The sequence below is a fragment of the Chrysochloris asiatica genome, unplaced genomic scaffold, assembly GCF_000296735.1.
Source record: "Chrysochloris asiatica unplaced genomic scaffold, ChrAsi1.0 scaffold00007, whole genome shotgun sequence".
Taxonomy (NCBI): Eukaryota; Metazoa; Chordata; class Mammalia; order Afrosoricida; family Chrysochloridae; genus Chrysochloris; species Chrysochloris asiatica.
In genome coordinates this window covers 20,880,046-20,898,761 of record NW_006408525.1, presented here as the reverse complement: position 1 = coordinate 20,898,761, position 18,716 = coordinate 20,880,046, and the positions used below count along the sequence as shown (strand labels likewise).

Here is an 18,716-nt window from a genome sequence, read left to right as displayed (position 1 = left end):
CTCCTAACCTCAAAGTTGGTGGTTCAAACCCACCATCCTCTTTACTTGGAAGGTGAGTGGGAACCGACTAGAAGGAACTTAACAAGTAGTTTCTGCCCGTTTCCAAAATGGCGCTCACAAGCTTCACTAAAGCACGCCCACTTCCCAGCACCCTCTCTGACTCGTAACGTCAAGTGACGCGAGACACAGCCGGAAGTGAAGGAAAAAGCGCCTCAGCCCGCGGCGCCTGCGCAGAAGACTCTAGACGCTGTGAGGCAGGAGGCACTTTAGATCGTCCGCAGAATTGGGACTGCTACAGAGGCCGCCACGGAGCCCGCCGGAGCCACCGTTCCTACTGCTGCTGCCGCTGCCCGAATCGGAACCATCGGGCCGCAGCCGCCGGCAATGCCACGACGGAAGGTGAGAGAAACGGGAGAGGAGGGATGGCGGGTTTCTAAGGCCACTTGATTGAGCAATGTGACGCAGTGAGCCACGCCTCACAGTGGTTGGGTTCCAACTTCCTGCTACCTGAATTTTAAGTTCAGCAGCCTTCTATTCTGTTCATACAGACAGAAAAATGTGGGCCCGACCCTGCCCTCGGCCTATGCTTGCAACTATTCCCGCCCTCTACTTAGCTGGATTGGAGGCGTTCTTACCGTTAATTGGTCACTGAAACGTCTAGAGGCATATTGATTGGCTGGTGACACCGCCTGTTTGGGCTCAACGGTCACCTCCCCGCGTGCGGGGGCGGTGCCTGGGCTGGGCACTACCGTGCTGCATCTGGCTGTAGCGAACGATCCTTCCTGTCTTCATTGGCTGAGCTTGGCAATCTGTCCCGTGGGGGCGCGGCTTAGCAGGACTTCTATTGGGAGGCACGAGTCTCCTCCCTTCCGGTGATGCTAATAAGTGTAAAGGCGCGTGGGGGGGGGGGGTTGGGAAGGACCCCCCCTTTTTTCCAGGTGGGCATAACAAAGATGATGACTGGGTTGTAGGGAACCAGGGCCCGCTCCCAAGGGACCCACTCAAGACTTGTTGAGACTGAGCCCTAATTTTTCCGTATTCGCTTTGTTGGGTACCACTTAGAAAATGAGTGCACTTTGTAAGATAAACTTTCTAGAATTGTTGTTAAGTGCCGTCGAGTACGGCGACCCTGTATGAAGTTTCCGAGGCTTTACATCTTTGCCGGAGCAGAAAGCCTCATTGTTCTCGCATGGAAAGAATGGTGGGCTTGAACCGCGGACTTCGTGGTTCGCACTCCAGTGCTTATTGTATGGAACCACCAAAGATTTAAAAGATCATTTAGGATCACTCCTCACCCCTACGTTTGACATCTGAGCAAATGAAACCCACTTTACAGTGGCAGAACCGGAAGTACACAACAAATGTCGTTCAACTGATGTTTATTAACTGCCTACTGTGTGTTGGTGTGGCGCTGTGGGTTAATGCGCCAGATTGCAAAGCCATTTGAACTGCAAAGTCAGAGGTTCAAGTTCACCGGTTCAAGTTCACCAGCTGCTCCTCGGAAACCCTATACAGGGTCGCTATGGGTCGGAACTGACTCGATGGCACTTAACAACATGACAACGACAATGTGCTGATTGACACTGTAGGCTAATGCGTCAGACTGCGAAGTCGATTGATCTGCAAAGTCGGTGGTTCAAGCTCACCAGCTGCTCCTTGGAAACCCTATACAGGGTCGCTATAGGTCGGAATTGACTCGATGGCACTTAACAATAACATGTGCTGGTTGCTGAGGATTCAAACATTTTTGGCATAAGGAAACCACAGTTTGGCTGTGAAAATAGACATATAAATAACTGTAAAAGGAACTAGTACATTCTCTGCTTACACATATATACAAAGTATGGTGGAAAGGAGGTGAGGGAGCAGTTAACTCTGGTTTGTAACAATATGGGGAGTAGATTGCCAGAGTTCAGGATCAAGTCAGGAAGGAGTGGTCAGAGATAACCAGAGACTCAAATCTTTGGGTAACTGACCTTGGTTGATTAAGACTCTGCCTTCATCTCATTGCTTTTCTGTGATTTTTCTCATGGCCTCCATTCATTTTTGGTCCAGTTACCTTTGGCATATTTAGAAAGCTGGGTGTTTATATCTTGCTAGTTTTGTATGCGTTCTCTTCTCAAGCCCACTGCAATCCCATCAGTTCCAGCTCCTAGCGATCCTATAGGACAGAGTTTCTGAGACCGTAATCTTTATGGGGGAGTCCTGGTGTGGCACTGTGGGATAATGCGCTGGACTGCAAGGTCCGCGGTTCAACTTTATTACCTGCTCGTTGTAATCCCTTACACTGGGTTACTTATGAGTCGGGAGCGACTTGAGGGCACTTAACAACCACAGTCTTTATAGGAGCATAGAGCATCATCTTTCTCCCAAGGAACAGCTGCTGGGTTTGAAAAGCGAACCTTTTGGTTTGCAGCCCAACACTTAACCTACTGTGCCAACAGAGCTTCTCCTTTTATCTTCTTCAAGGCATTTGAATAAATATTTACACTTTATAATGTCTTCTAAAATGACCAAAGTTGGTATGTGGTGTTTATGTTGTTGTGAAGTGCCGTCTAGTCGATTCTGACCCATAGCGACCCTGTATAGGGTTTCCAAGGAGCGACTGGTGAGCTTGAACCACTGACCTTATGATTCAAACAACTTTGCAGTCTGGCGCATTAACCTACAGCGCCACACCAGGACTCCTGATGTTTATGTTACGGCTCACCAAATGCAAGGATGCAGTATTAGTTCCTTTCTGCAGTTCCCAAGTACAAAGAGCAAGTTTTTTAGTCACTTACGTAATGACAAAGATTGTCTTAAACGGTCTTGAGGCAGTTTATCATTTTCATATACTTATTTAGTATGGTTATTTCTATATTTTGTTGCAGAAAGCTTAATGTATTTGGGATCTGTGCAAAAAGATTTTCCTTCCCAAAAATCTGCAAAAAGTATTTCCTTTCTGGCAATCAAAAAAATTATGAATTCCAAGGATTTTGAATAAAAGCTCCAGAACTTGTAGAAAGTTTGGTACTTTCTATTGTTTTGGTTTATTTTATTTATTTATTTTAGCAAATACACTTCCTGTTCTGCTGTAAGAAAGGGCTGTTGTTGTTAAGTGTCATCGAGTCGGTTCCAATTTACAGTGACTCTGTATAGGGTTTCCAAGGAGCAGCTGGTGGGTTTGGACCAACAAACCCACCTTGTGATTAGCAGTCCAGTGTTTATCCTGTAGCTCCACACCAGGACTCCCAAGTGTATGTAGTTACGTGCCTTCGAGTCAGTTCTGACTGATAGCGACCCTGTATAGGATTTCCACAGAGCAGCTGGTGAATTTGAACCTCTGATCTTGCAGTTCAAACTGACCTTGAGGTCCAGTGCATTATTCAGCAGTACCATACCAGGACTCCAAGAAAGGGTTGTTAAGTGACATTGAGTCGGTTCAGTCCCATAGAAACCCTGTATAGGGTTTCCAAGGAGCAGTAGTCTGGTGCATTAACCCATAGCACCGCACCAGGACTCCAAGAAAAGGCATGTTGTTGTTAGTGCCATTTAGTCAATTCTGACCCATAGCAACCATGTATAAGGTTTCTGAGGAGCGGCTGGTGAGCTTGAACCACCAACCTTGGGGTTCAGACCAACTTTGCAGCCCAGCTCATTAACCTACAGCACCTAAGAGTTATCTTTATGGTTCATTACTTTTGAGGAGGCTAGTAATTAACAAATTATTATTAATTGAGAAGAAGAGAAATCATGTTGTTTGAATACCTTCATTTGCAGGCTGCCTTTTTTTTTTTTTTAACACTTTGGCTATTCATCTGGAGAAACTTCCTGGGTAGATTACAGAGAATTTATATCCTTATCTTTCTCCCTAAGTTATCTTTAGATCAGATCTGTGACCATGCTGTTAAAATTAGTATATATTTTTTGTTGTTCTTTTTTTTTTTTTTTAATGTGATAGCAGTTCATTGAGACTAAACAAAAGCTACCCTAAAGTATAATGGGGCCTAGCATCCGCTTTTTCTCACTACTTGGACTTTTCTATAGGTGTGTGGGTATGTCAACGCCAGTATGTTTTCAGCTGGGTATTATTTCTAGTGGTACTAGTTTCCAGAGACTGGTTTCAGAATTAATGGTACTATAGTATTTGTCTCTTCATTTACTTAACTTTACTTAAATACTTGTACCTGGTACATTCCTTGTAGTTGGTTCTATATGAATGTTCTAAATAAAAGGAAATTGGCTCTGGGCTGGGCGGAGAATTGCTTGTGGAGTCTCTTCTTAGGTTTAAACTTGGTGTTTTCGGTATCATGGTGCATTTTATTTCCAGTGTTAATACAAACTCAGAGTAAATGCATCTGTGCTAATGTCTGTATCTATGGTGTTACAGAGGAATGCAGGCAGTAGTTCAGATGGAACGGAAGATTCCGATTTTTCTACAGATCTCGAGCACACAGACAGTTCAGAGAGCGATGGCACTTCCCGGCGGTCTGCTAGAGTCACCCGCTCCTCAGCCAGGCTGAGCCAGAGTTCTCAAGGTAAGAGACAGACTTCTTTCTTCCTTATCATTTTCTACAGCTCACTGACTGGGGAGTGCAATATTGTTCTGTTATGTGGAGTCTGGTCTCTTGGTTTGGTGCCAATAACAGAATCTGGTGAAATGCAGACCAGATAACTACAGGAGTGTCAGGTCTTATGCAAAAGGGGCATAGTGTTCTGAGAAAGAGTTACTGCCGTGCCCTGGACATCTGAAACAACTAGAAAATGTGTGAGCTCTGGGTGTCTTAAGGACAGTGGTTAAGGGCTTGGCTATTAACTGAAGCTTCAGTGATGGAAACCCACCCGCTGCTCTGCTGGACAAAGATGTGATAGTCTGTTTCCGTAAAGATTATAGCCTTGGAAGCCCTGTGAGGCAGTTCTACTCTGTCATAAGCATCACTGTGAGTCAGAATTGATGGCAACTAGTTTGTTTCTTTTGTTTTCTGGGTGTCTTTCTAGTTACTATACTTTATGACATGGGAGATGCTATTTAACCATGTAGCCCATGCAAAGTAGCCCTCTCTAATAAAAAACTTAGACTACACTGAATGGACACCTCACCCTCACCTGCTACCTGGAGGTGTGCAAACATAACCTTGCTGTGTGCTAACTTTTTTAACCCAAAGTTGAGTTTCTGTTGTTTTTTTTTTTAAACATCTATAAGATATATATAGACTCTTAGGATTTTGTTATCATGCTTAAAATTTGCTTTAATTTCAGCTTTGATTTCTTTATTCCGTTTTAAGCATCATCAGGTTGAAAATTAAAGACTGTTGAGGGTTTCAGAATAGATTTTGCAATCTAAAACAATTTAAAAAGTTATATTTTTCCTTTACCTATACTAGTATATGACTATTAAGATTTTCCTTGAACTTATCAAAGAGGGCAGTCAAGAAGAAAAAGTAAAAAAACAAGTCCTTTTTTGATTGATTACACTATTATTAGTAGAGCATCTGTTTTATGGTAGGTTGAGGTAAGGGAAGAAGAAGTGGACACAACTAATACTGATAATAACACAATATGTACCAGGGATGATGCTAAGTGCTTCAGATACATTGTCTTGCTGATTCCTCACTTAGGTCAAATATATTACTATGATTTTTTTGATCAGGAAACAGACTTAGAGAGATGAACTTCTGCAGGCTGCCACAGATAGCTCATGTGGTGGAGTGGAATTCAATCAAGTTCAGTCTTGATTCCAGATTATAATTTATTAATGCTGCATTGCAGTATATGTTGTCGTTGTTGTTAAGTGCTGTCAAGTTGGTTTGGCTCCTAGCAACCCTTTTATAGGGTTCCCAAGGAGTGGCTGGTGGGTTTGAGCCGTGCTAGCAGTCCAGTGCTTATTCTGTAGCACCACACCAGCACTCCACTATACTGCATAATAGCATCTCTATACCTGAACTAAGGCACTTTTGCTTGTATTTTATTGAACAAGATAGATATTTTAAGAGTTTGTTGGATTTTTTTAAATAGGAAGAGGAGTACCTACTTTCTCATAAATCATATAGTTGAGTAGTAAAAACAGTTTTTCTTCTTTTTTAAAAATTAATATTATCTTTTAAAATTGGCATCAGATTCCAGTCCGGTTCGAAATTTGCAGTCTTTTGGCAATGAGGAGCCTGCCTATTCTACCAGGAGAGTGACCCGTAGTCAGCAGCAGCCTACCCCAGTGACTCCAAAAAAATACCCCCTTCGGCAGACTCGTTCGTCTGGCTCAGAAACTGAGCAAGTGGTTGATTTTTCCGATAGAGGTGAGTGGGTATGGTATGCTTTGTGTACATTACAAAGGATGTAGTTGATATCTTTTTAAGGAGGACCTGGGGTCACTGCCTAATGTTGCCAGGATTTCAAGTCAACTAGGTGAATGTGGTTTGTCTATTATTGCTGAGGACAGTTTGGTACTGAAGTTTTTGTTTTTGTTTTTTTGTGGACGCTCGTCTAAATATACTGGAATATTCTTGAAGTCCAGAATGGCTGGGGTATTATAATAGTTTGGACCTATAATAGGAAGAAGACACTGGGGCCCTCACAGCCACAAACGAAGAAGACTTGAACTAAGTTTTGTTTAGCCATGCTTGCCAATCCGTTTATCTCTGAATTTCTGAGCAATAGAGACCTTCAGTAATGGGGATAGACATTTCAGATAAAACTCAGAGGATTTTTTGGTTTTGTTTTTTTAAGGAATGGTATTAATTGACTGGATCTTAGTAGTATCGTCTCCCTTAGGCGGATAAGGAGCAGTCCTTAGGCCATAGTTCTTCTTTTCTATGTGTTACTAGTTTCCCAGCCCCTGTGTGCTGGTGGTGGTGGCTGTGTGCCCTGGAGTCGGTTCCGACTCACAGCGATCCTGTACAGGGTTTCCGAGGCTTTAAATCTTTGTGGGAGCAGAAAGCCTCATCTTTCTCCTGAGGAACAGCTGGTAGTTTTGAACTACTGACCTTAAGGTTCGCAGCCCGACTCGTAACCACTATGCTACCAGAGCTCCTTTCCAGCCCCTGTAGACATTGGATTTTTCGATCTTTGTTGTTACTGTTGTTAGGTGCCATTGAGTTGGTACTGACTCATAGCGACCCTGTGCACAACAGAGCTGGATCCTGGGCCAACCTCACAATTGTTGCCACACTTAGAGTCATTGAATTGTTAGATTACCAGTGTGCTGAGTCCAAACCCTGCTCACACTCTCCCACCAAGGCTCTTAAGTGTTATCTAAGTGACAAACATCTTCATTTTCTTTTATCCTATGTATGTCCTAGAAGGACAGTAGAGTGGTAATTTAGAAAATGATTTCCATAATGTTTTGTTTATCCCAGATTAGGAAGCTATAGAGTTATGCAAAATGTGCAGTGAAACCTCTAAGAACTGGAATTCCATGGCACTACTTTGTTTTTCTGTCTCAGAAGTTTTCTGCCTTCGTTTGGGTGCTGTCTTACCACTTTTCTATCACTTACATAGTGGAAGATATCATAGTTTTCTTTCTCTGAAACAATTCTGCCTTACACAGTGTCCAGCTTTTGCTGGCTTTACTGTATTTAAATCAAATTCTACCGCAGCTAAGTAGCTAAAAGTTACTGGTTAAGTCATAAAAATAGCATCTAGGAAACCCATAAATAAACTCTTCTGAATAATAAACTGTTAAGTTCATGCATACTCTTCACAAGTTTTACCAATTGTTTTTGCTTTAGAAACTAAAAATACAGCAGATCATGATGAATCTCCACCTCGAACTCCAACTGGAAATGCACCTTCTTCTGAGTCTGACATAGACATCTCCAGCCCCAATGTGTCTCATGATGAGAGCATTGCCAAGGACATATCTCTGAAGGACTCAGGCAGCGATCTCTCTCATCGCCCCAAGCGCCGGCGTTTCCATGAAAGCTACAATTTCAATATGAAGTGTCCTACACCTGGCTGTAACTCTCTAGGTTAGTGTGCCCCAGCTTCGTGCCTCCTTACGTTTTGTGCTGCTCTCTCCGTCTCTAATTGAGATCACTACAAGTGTTTTGTGTTTTCTTGGGATCTAGATTATTGTTTTCTTTTTTAAACAACGGATCCACAATTTAATTTTTTTCCCAACTAGTTTAAATCCTTTGAGGGATACAGTGTCACACAGATTCTGTGTCCAATGGCCTTAGCAAAAAGGTTGCTTTGTAATTTGGTGTGAACCATGCCACTGCTTCCATGCGTGTGAATTACCTTTCCATAGATGATTCTAGTTTTGTTAGGTTTGCTGCTAGGGTCACTATGGTGGTCGTCTTTGCTTTGTATACACATAAGCACATCTGTCTAAATGGAATTAAGTTTCATTTTGGCCATAAACACTTTCATTTGAGGAAGCGCTGTGTTCTGAAAGTTCTATTTGTAACCAACAAAAACCGCCTTGGACTGCAGTCTTTCAGACATAGTCTCTGTTTTAGGAGTCCTGTTTCCATCAGCCCTACATAGGCTTCTAAGATGGCAGAAAGATCTAGTTTCTTAGACTCTTAGTGGGTGGTGCCAGGCTCACAGTAACAGTGCATTGCCCACTTGAATTAAAGTACTTCTGCTTCTTGGCCTATTGTCTATAATAGCTCTTTGTTGAACTTGTTGTAAGAAAATTAACTATGATGAACTATTTGACTTACTGAGAGATTTTCCTAGTGAAAAAGGCCTGCCTTTTCTCCGCAGGAATAATTGAAGATCAGTTATCTCCAAATATCTCATTGTATGGCAGATAATACAAAGTAGTGGAGTATAATCTAGTCCAGAATTATATTTGCATAACCATAGCTGGTAAGAGAAATGAGGAAAAGAGATTTCTTGTCAAGAGGCTATGAAATTACAGTGTCACTAAATTTTACTTGTAGAAATGGTATATGTTCCATTGTGTGTATTTGCAACAGCAATAAGAAGGAAAAAAGGTGTAGAAATTGATAGAGTACAGATGAGAGACGAACTTCAGTACCTTTAGGTCTTGTAAACTTACACTTAATCAGTATAAACAAGATAAAATATCTCTTCTCTTATATTAAGTGAGAATTAATGAATTGTCTAGGAATTTTTGTAAAGGTTTGAAACATAGCCTGTGCTCCATGGGAGAACTCATGTGGCAGATTCTTCTAGAGTTGGAAGATGAGGGGTTTTTACTAGGTCTGCTTTTCAAATTCAGCCTTTGAATGTGGCCATCAAGTCCAGAAACAGGTTGAACAGAGCAGTCTATGGGACCAGTATTACAGATAGAAGGAAGGGCAAGTACAAAGGGTCTGAGGCAAGAGAATGATTAACAAGTTTGAGAAACAGTAGGGGGCCAGTGTGCTTGGGGCAGTGACCAGAGTAAAGAGGAAGAAATGAGGTCAGAGTGGATGCCTGTGTATGTGGTACTAATTCCCAGAGCTGTCTCCGCTGTGGACTAATGCGTCAGACTGCAAAGTCATTTGAACCACAAGGTTTGGTGGTTCAAGCTCACCAGACACTCCTTGGAAACCCTATACAGGGTCGCTATGGGTTGGAACCGACTCGACGGCACTTAACAACAACAACCTCCTTGGTTGGGTAGACTGGAGGGTAAATAGAAATCTGTTGCATCAGAGGGAAGTTTACTTTGACTTTTGATTTGAATGTGTTGTCAAAATTTGAAAAGTAGGAACCTGAGCTTTCCAGTTTTGTTCTTGGTCCTGTCTCATTCATTAGCTTAGGCAACAGAATGTCATTAATTTAAAAAAAAAAAAAAGGTATAAAAGTAGTATATACTCAGGAAAATAATTTACTCAAAGGTTTTGAATATATAATAACTTAAAAGTAGGGCTTGAAGATCAGTTATCTCCAAATATCTCATTGTATGGAGTATAAGCTAGTCCAGAATCTGCCACATGAGCTCTCCCATGGAGCACAGGTTATGTTTCAAACCTTTACAAAAATTCCTAGACAATTCATTAATTCTCACTTAATTGAGAAGAAATTAACAATGACACTTTATATTTTATTTTTAAAGCTTACTTTGTGAATGCTTACGTTGTGTACATTTTAAATACCAGCATCTACCTCAAATTAAGTGTCTTCTTTCCTTGAAAGAAAGGGAAAGCCTTTGTAGATTTGCCATTCAGCTTCGCTATTTTGCTTATTGTCTTACTATCCCTCTCAATCTTAGATGTTTTATAAACCCCTTGGTTGAAGAGATATAGAAAAAGCAAATAATGTTCACCAACCTGTGTAATTAACAAAAACTTTCATAAAGAGAAAATTGAAACAATACTCCTTTTCTAAAATGAGCTCTGCTACATTGCTGCTCCTGGCACCGCTAACTGGGTGGTGCAGATGGCTAACTGCTAGTGTGTGAACACACCAAAGAGGCACCTTGGAAGACTTAGCTGGTGATGTGTTTCTGAAAGGTCATAGCTTTGATAACCTTATATAGGACAAATTTCACCGTGAGTCAGCATCTACTCAGACAGTGAACAACATTGTTATTCCTAATATTTTCCCACCTTAAGAGGGTCTTATGCTATTGCCTTGTCTAAAAATTTAATAATAAAAAGTCCCCCTTCTAAAAAGGAGGGTATATTTAATCTGGTTCGAAATTATTAAAATACTTTTATGGTTGTCGTTAAGTGCTGTTGAGTCAGTTTCAACTCATAGTGACCTTGTATAGGGTTTCTGAGGAGCAACTGGTGAGTTTGAACTGATGATCTTGTGGTTCGCAGTCCAGTGCTGATCCTATAGCACCACACCAGGAATCCTACTTTTATGGTAGAAAAGCCTATTTTCTTCCAGAAGTTTCCTTTGATCATCGAAAGGTGTTACATTCAAATTGGAAAGCATTGCATAGTAGAAAGAAAAGTACACCTGTTTGCATATATGACTCGATTCACAATTTAGCATGCTGTAGTTAAGAGCTGTCTAGTTGGTTCTAACTCATCAATTCTATAGGGTTTTCAAGGAGTTGCTGGTGGGTTTGAACTGTCAACCTTATGGTTCACCATCCAGTGCTGATCATACAGTGTCACACCAGGAGTCCAGTTTAACACAGCAGAGTATAATTCAAACAAAAGAAAATGTTCCTGCTTATAATTTTGTGCAGCCAATGATACATGTACAGCTTTACAACATTTTAGCATTTGAGAACTACATCATCAGTACACCGGAACATAACTTTTTAAAACATACACAAGCACATTTCAAAATTGCTAGATCTAGCCTGTGGAAGAAAAGAATTTATAGTATGTGCAAGTTACAGCCTAAGCAGCACTTGACTTTGGTGTAGTCAGTCTGTGATCAGATAGATATTTGATAAAAATCATAGGGGAAAAAACCCAACAAGTTTGTTGTAGAGAAACCTACTCTTTTCTCAAGTATTTCCTCTTGTATTTTGAGATTATTTTTTTCCTCCTCTGACAGGACACCTTACAGGAAAGCATGAGAGACATTTCTCCATCTCAGGATGCCCGCTCTATCATAACCTCTCAGCTGATGAATGCAAGGTAACTGCAGTCTCCTCATTTACTCAACACATGCTTATCGAGTGCTGCTTACCATGTGCCAGGCACTTTGCTAAACACTGGGGATACAGTGGTCAATAAGATGGGCAAGCTCTGTACTCTTAGATTCTAGTGAAAGAAACAATAAAATGAAATTTTTAAAAAAACAATTAAACAATTGGAATGTATAATGAGTGCTTTGAAAGGAAGGAATTAACAAGGAGATTTCCCATAGAAATTCAGAATATTAGCCTCTAATGCACTGATGCTTTTCCATTGAAAATTGCCTTCAGTATGTGATCTCAGTATTTATGCACTGAGTTCTCTCATCTTCTAAATTTATGAGATCATTTTGTCATTTAGAATTTTTCCTGAATCCTTTTCCTAATTTTCTGTTCATTTCTGTTGAGTACTTTTCCCTTTTATTTTCAGTCACACCTAATCTTGGCTAATTCTTCTTTTAATTCCTAAAAATATTGCTCCTAAATTGTCTTTGGGTTTTTGGGACAAAGTAGTTAGGATTAGAGCCCAACACCTTATATGTTGGTGCCCCAATCAAGGATGGAGCCAAAGAACAATTATAGAGAAGTTGTTGTTGCTGTTATGTGCCGTGGAGTCGGTTCCGACTCATAGCGACCCTGTACAGGGTTTCCGAGGCTGTAAATCTTTACGGGAGCAGAACCGTGTCATCTTTCTCCCACGGAACAGCTGGTAGTTTCGAACTGCTTACCTTGTGGTTCACAGCCCAATTCGTAATCGTTACGCTACCAGGGCTCCTTTATAGAGAAGTAGGAGTTGAAAATTAATTAAATAGGTTGCCCAGTTAGTATTTGGGTAGATTATCAGCTTTAATTTTGGTTTTGTTGTTATATTGGTAGTGAGATCAGAGTCACAGGTTTATATCTGTGGGAACCAGTTCCATTCTGAGACATATTAGATTCTCTGGTTAACATTAGGGTCCTGGTGAGGCAGTGTAGGATAAGGACTAACCTCAAGGTTGGCAATTCAAACCCATCAACCACTCCTCAGAAATCCCATACAAGGTCTCTGTGAATCAGAACCAACTGCATAGTACTTAGCAACATTAAGGTGGCCGGCGCCACGATGGTTTCAGCTGCTAACTGAAAGTTCAGCCTTTCAAATCCACTAGTGGAGTGGCTCCATATTAGAAAACACCTGCTTTTGTAAAAATTGCAGTCTAGGAAACTCCCTGTCCTATAGGGTGGAAATTAAGTCGGGGGCTCAACCAGTAATCACAGTTAGGTTGATTCTTCCTCATTCAAGAAGTTGCTGTCTTGTTTATAAGTATATATATCACAGGGGTGGGACTTGCTTTGTTATGTTTGGTCTTCAACAAAGGTAGGATGCTTTCAGTGCTAATGTAGATTTTAAGCTCAGGAACCTTTAATTCTTATTTTTCTTCATTCCAAATCTTTTGAATAAGCAAGACAGGAACTTCTTTATATAAGGCTTAAGTTGTGGGTCTACTCATTACCTATACATTTTGAGACTAGGCCAAAACAGGAAGACCTGTCAACCTCTGCATCATATCAAGCATTAGGTACTTTTCTCTGCAAATAACTATAATCCTTGTTTTTGAGAGTTGTCCTCTGCCACTTGTCTTTAAATACAAAGATCTGATACTATAGATGGTTTTACATATAAAAATCTTCCTGAGGTATAATTTTGAAGAAGTGTTCGCTTTAGCAATATGAACATATTGCCTAGAGGAATTTATTTAAAATAAACATTTTTTGAAAGAAGGGAAGCATTTGTATCCTGAATGTTTCCTCTTTTTTTTCCCTTCTTGTTTACAAAGAGAACCAGGCTTCAGTATAAGTTATCTTGACTACTGCAGCAGGTACTTTGAGGATCAGGACAATTTACGAAAGATGATATATATTTTTATTAAAATTGAGAACTCCCCCCAATAGAATGATCAGACAAGTCCCTGTTTCATAGAGCTTGAAAAAGTACTTGCACATATACATGATTACTGAGTTTCTCAGATAAGCTTGGAGATTGGTGATATTATCATTTTTATTCAGTCGTGTGTTTCTGTTCAAACACTACTAATAGTTATCCCAGGATTTGGTGAGTAAGATAAAAAGGACCTTACATTATTGTCGGGGAAGCTAAACGTATAAACAGATACACTGAGTCAGAATTTCATATGGTGGTAAATGCTAGGAGGAGCCAAAAGGCCCAAGGTGTAGAGAGTGCTGTCTGGAGGGGGCAGCACTGCTTCTGTTAAGGTGGCCAAGGAAGACCTTGAGGAAGTGGCATTGGATCTGGGACATGGATAAAGGTTAAAGACAGTGTGTAAATGTCGAGGGGAAGAGAGAAGGAACAGCACATGCAGAGGTCCTGAGTGATTATAGAGGACCTTGTAAACCTGGTTTTTCTTTTTCTCCAAACCTTGGGAAGCATTTGGAAGGACTTTATTAGAGGTGTGATACAATTTCATAAACACTTCTTAAAAAATCACTGCTTGCTAGTATGTGGAGAATGGACAGTAGGGACAAGAGTTGACACCAGGGAGACTACTTAGAAGGCTACTCAGAAGTTCAGGGATAGATGGTTCAGACTTGGACTACGGTTGAAGAATTGGTTGGATTTAGAGTCCTGGTATAGTAGGATAAGCATTGGATTGCTATCTGCAAGGTCAGCAGTTCAAACACACGGATTGCTCCTTGGAAACCCTATACAGGGTTGCTATGAGTCGGAATTGACTTGACAGCACTCAACAAGAGCAATTTTATAGGAGAAGCAGCCTACTAGACTCACTGATGGATTTGATGTGAGGTGTGAGGCAGAGAGAAGACTCAGGGACAACATTCAAGTGGTTGGCCTGATTGACCGTATAGAAGTGTTACTGGTGATGAGAGGGAAGGTTTTTGATACCAAGCAGATTTTGGGGAATGTCAGTTCTGTTTTGACCACACAGAGTTTAGTGGAGAAGTTGGCTAGGCAGTTGTCTATATGAGTCCTTACTTCTAGATGATGGAATTGGAACTTTTGGAGAGCTGATGTGATTTGTCTAAGATGTACAGAATTGGTGTCTGTGTGGACTTGAGCCTAGGTTTTCTAACCTTTCTTTTGTACTTCTTCACTCTGTTCCTGAATTTCCTCACACTGTTGTTAATCCAGTGTACAGTGGAAAGAGTCCAGGCTCCAAGTTATATCTTAGTACTGTCTGGCTGTAGTAATTTCACTTCTCTGTTTCTAAGTTAATGGTAGAGAAAACAGAGAGTGTAAAACTTGCCTTACTTTTTCATATAGAGATTGTGATAATAAATGTGAAAGCCCTTTGAAAATTTAAGTACAACATAAATTCAAGGGATCCTAGTGTTCTTATGCTTTAAATAAATGTAGTCTTAGAGGCAGGTGGATTTATTGACGTTGTTAATGGTTGCAGGTGAGAGCACAGAGCCGGGATAAGCAGATAGAAGAAAGGATGCTGTCCCACAGGCAAGATGACAACAACAGGCATGCAACCAGGCACCAGGTATGGGCCTTGCCAAAGCTCTGGCCATTCAGTTTGGGATCCATATCTTTGCAAAGGCCCCATAATGATCTATAGACGTATCCATGCCTATCTATAGTTTCCTCTAGTACGTCTAAATAACTAATGTTTCAGTTATAGACTTAGAATCATGTTTGCTTTTCTGAGGATAAAGTTTTAGAAAACAAACACTCCTCTACTTCATAAATGAAGGAATTATGCTACCAAACTGCAAAGTCATTTGGACTATTAGGAATAATAATGTAATCCTGATTATACTTGGTGCTCATGTTCTCATTTTGCTTCCGTCTTTTAGTTTGCTTCCCATTTAGTGTGACCTTTAGACCTTCCCCTGTGTTGGCATGCTTCCAGGCTTATCAGTGATTTCTTAGCATTTGTCACTTGTTAGCTATGCATTTCTCTTCTTTAATCTTCCTTGGTTTTCAGGGTGCTCCTCTGTCATCCTCCCTGTGCCTCTGAACATTGTTGTGTTGGGTGCACTTAATTCTTTGTTTCTTCCTAAATAACTTTTGTCTTTACTCTTGCTGTCTGTCTGCTTAGAACTCTCTATACCAAAAGAAGGGATTGTATTGATCCTTGTTCAAGGCATTGTGCAACTCTCTACTGTTCTAGAAATTCTTTCCAAATCTTTTCCCAGCGTTAATGAATTTCTTACTCATATAGTCCCACTGTAATTTACTGAAGATATGTTAGTTTAGCCCTTGTCCATTATACTACACAGAGCTCATTATATGGATGTCTGCTGTGGTCTGAGATGGGTGGGTAGCAGAGGAAGCATTGTCATAAAAGAGAAGTGTGGGTTTTGGAGCCAAACACATCTGGATTTGAATACAGTGATTCTATTTCTCTAATATGTGGTTTGGGGGCAGATCAGCTAACCTCTAACCTTTATTTCCTTGTTAATAAAATGAGGTTAATAAGACCAACCTGGCAAGGTAGTTCAGGGTGTCAGCAAAATTCAATCTATAAAGTACGTATCCCCAGTGCTTGGCAGTAATAAGTACTCCATAAGTAGTCACTGTACTGCTTATCATTATTGTGGCTTCTAATTCATTTTCCTTTTTTTCATTTTGTATCATTGCTGATCAAGTTAGTACTTTGTGAAAAAAAGTAACAAGTGATTGGTTATTGAATTGAAATGATTATAATTTTATTCTTGTTGCTCTGATGAAAATGCCCATCCTTAATTTATGTTCTGTTTGGGTTAATATCAAAGTAAATTTGTTTTCTTGAATCCATTGTAGCTGATAGTAGCATAGTGGTCTGCATAATGAGGGAATGGTCATAGCATGCACAGGGTGGCTCTAATTTCATTTCTCTCCACCACCCCCCAACCCCCCTCACCTTTTTTCAAAGCATGTATGTACATGCACACCTTCATTTTGAAGCTTGACTTCATATTCAGTTATCTAGCTTTCTTTTTAGGCACCAACAGAGAGGCAGCTACGATATAAGGAAAAGGTGGCCGAACTCAGGAAGAAAAGAAATTCTGGGCTGAGCAAAGAACAGAAAGAGAAATATATGGTGAGTGAAAGTAAAGTATTTCATTAGCGTGAACTCACAAAGATGTTCTCACATTTGATCACTTTGATTTCTAAACTTCTGCTTTTCAGATTTGTCATTTGGTAACTTCCAGGGGTGGCTGTTAGCATCAATAATTCCTCAAAGCTGGGCTGTTGAGAGTGGAAATAGGAAGTCTTTGAAAAACTGCAATTAATTTGGATTAGAAAATTTGGATCCTTTAGTTATTTGTAAGCTTCACTATAATTATATTTAAAGGGTTGACTTTTCCTATTAGAACAAACACCCTTGACAGTGGACATTTCTGCATAAGGAAACCTTCAGACCAAGAAGTAATCTACTTATGCTAATGGGGAAAGAACTCCCACATGATGAGGATAGGAATTAGGTTAATATTCTTGAATAGATATTGGGGGAGGCGGGCAGTATTTAACATAACGTGTCTGGTTGTACAAATAATGTATGTTTGTAGTAGAAAATAACAACTTTTTAAAGTATACAGAAAAAAGTGCTGTGGGCTAATGCTTCAGACTGCAAAGTCATTTGAACTGCAAGGTCGGTGGTTCAAGCTCACCAGCTGCTCCTTGGAAACCCTCTGTAGAGTCACTGTGGGTTGGGATTGACTCAAGGGCACTTAACAATAACAACAACAACTCTGTAAAAGTAACATTTTAGCAGATATTCCTCTAGCTTTTTCTACATACCTAAATACCTTATTTACCTACTAAGAATCTATATTAATACAAATTTTCTGAAGTCCCCTTGTACAAATTTGGATTCTATCTTTTCACCTAAATTCTTTGAAAATGTTTTACATAAAATGTAATTTCTTAGCTGGAGATTAATTTTATCATAAATATTTTTGTAAGCATGCTTACTACTGACGGTAGCAAAATTGTTGTTTTCCCAATCTTTTCTGATGTTTTTCGCCTCTCCATAAAATTTGAATATTCATTTATTTAGTTATTAAAATATATTATTAAATGTATGGTTTGTGAATACTTAAAAGATACTCAGAGCTTCTCATCACTAAGATGAAAATATGTCCAACTATGTATTTACTTTCTTGACGTTGTCTTGAGAATGGTACTCCTCTTTATGGGAGCCTTTTAGATAGATAGGTGAATGTGAGATGACTGTTAAAGGTTTGGGGGTTGAATTTGTAACTAAATCACCTACACCAGATTGTGTTGATTATTGTGGATGGACTGTATTGGAGTTGTGAGGTATAGGTACAGGGTTGTGTGATTGCCCTGTTCTGTTTGTGAGTTTTTTATTCACAAATTGGGTGGTGGTGTTTATGTTTTGTACCTTCAAGACTTATAGCAACAATGTAAAGGCTTTCCAAGGAGTTTGTGGGTTTGAACTGGTGCACCAACCTTATGATTAGTAGTCCAGAGCTTAGCCTATAGCTTCACAACAGGACTCCACAAATTGTGTGGAGTGTAATAATCACAACAATAACCACTGGTTGGATTCTCCTTAGCTTCACCCTGGTTTTGGTAGGCTAAGAATGCTCTCACCCTCCCTAGCAGCTCTATATACTGGAAGCTCTTTTACCTGTGTTTTAGGAAGGAAAATGAGAAAGAAGTAACTTGCCAAAAATCTTAAATTTTTATCTGAAATGAAAACCCCTGAAATTTTTATCTTACTCACATCTCCTTCCCACTCTTCCTAGTAAAAACAATGAAAACTTCTGCATTAGATTTTTAAAAATGCTTTTCTTTTTAAAACTTTATGAAACTAGAACTAATAATTAATACTTGAGAACCTAAATCTTAAATGATAGAGGCCAAATTTAATAAGATAATGCCCAGCCAGGACCCACATTAACTGGAAGACATTTTAATACGGTTGTTGTTGTGAAGTGCCTTTGACTCGGTTCTGAGCCATAGTGACCCTGTAAAGGGTTTCCTAAGGGTAGCTGGTGAGCTTGAACTGCTGACATTGTAGTCAAACGGCTTTGCAGTCTGGTGCATTAACCCACAGCGTCATACCAGGACTCCTTTAATAGGGTAGGGGTATTAGTATTGATCTCTGTGAGTCGGAACCAACTTGTTGTTAGGTGCCATTGAGTTGGTGCCGACTCAGCAACATTATACACAGCAGAACAAAACACTGCCGTATCCTAGGCCAAAGGAGCTCTGGTAGCGTAGTGGTTACGAATCAGGCTGCGAACCTCATGGTCAGCAGTT

At 40.2% G+C, this 18,716-nt stretch overlaps 1 protein-coding gene across 6 annotated transcripts in view; it reads left to right on the top strand.

Annotated features, from left to right (window-relative positions):
• Positions 1 to 230: 230 nt before the first annotated feature.
• The window catches only part of KAT7 (K(lysine) acetyltransferase 7), a 31,241-nt gene continuing 12,755 nt past the window's right edge, over positions 231 to 18,716 (top strand). The window contains exons 1-7 of one of the 6 annotated variants that reach the window (XM_006832476.1): positions 239 to 399; positions 4,373 to 4,520; positions 6,099 to 6,275; positions 7,707 to 7,946; positions 11,395 to 11,477; positions 14,893 to 14,982; positions 16,426 to 16,524. In XM_006832476.1, the coding sequence (XP_006832539.1) occupies positions 385 to 399; positions 4,373 to 4,520; positions 6,099 to 6,275; positions 7,707 to 7,946; positions 11,395 to 11,477; positions 14,893 to 14,982; positions 16,426 to 16,524 (852 nt within the window). In that variant the 5' untranslated portion in view covers positions 239 to 384. Of the gene's footprint in view, positions 400 to 4,348; positions 4,521 to 6,098; positions 6,276 to 7,706; positions 7,947 to 11,394; positions 11,478 to 14,892; positions 14,983 to 16,425; positions 16,525 to 18,716 lie in introns of those variants that run through there. The other 5 variants (XM_006832477.1, XM_006832475.1, XM_006832479.1 and 2 more) reach the window with 5 other exon arrangements.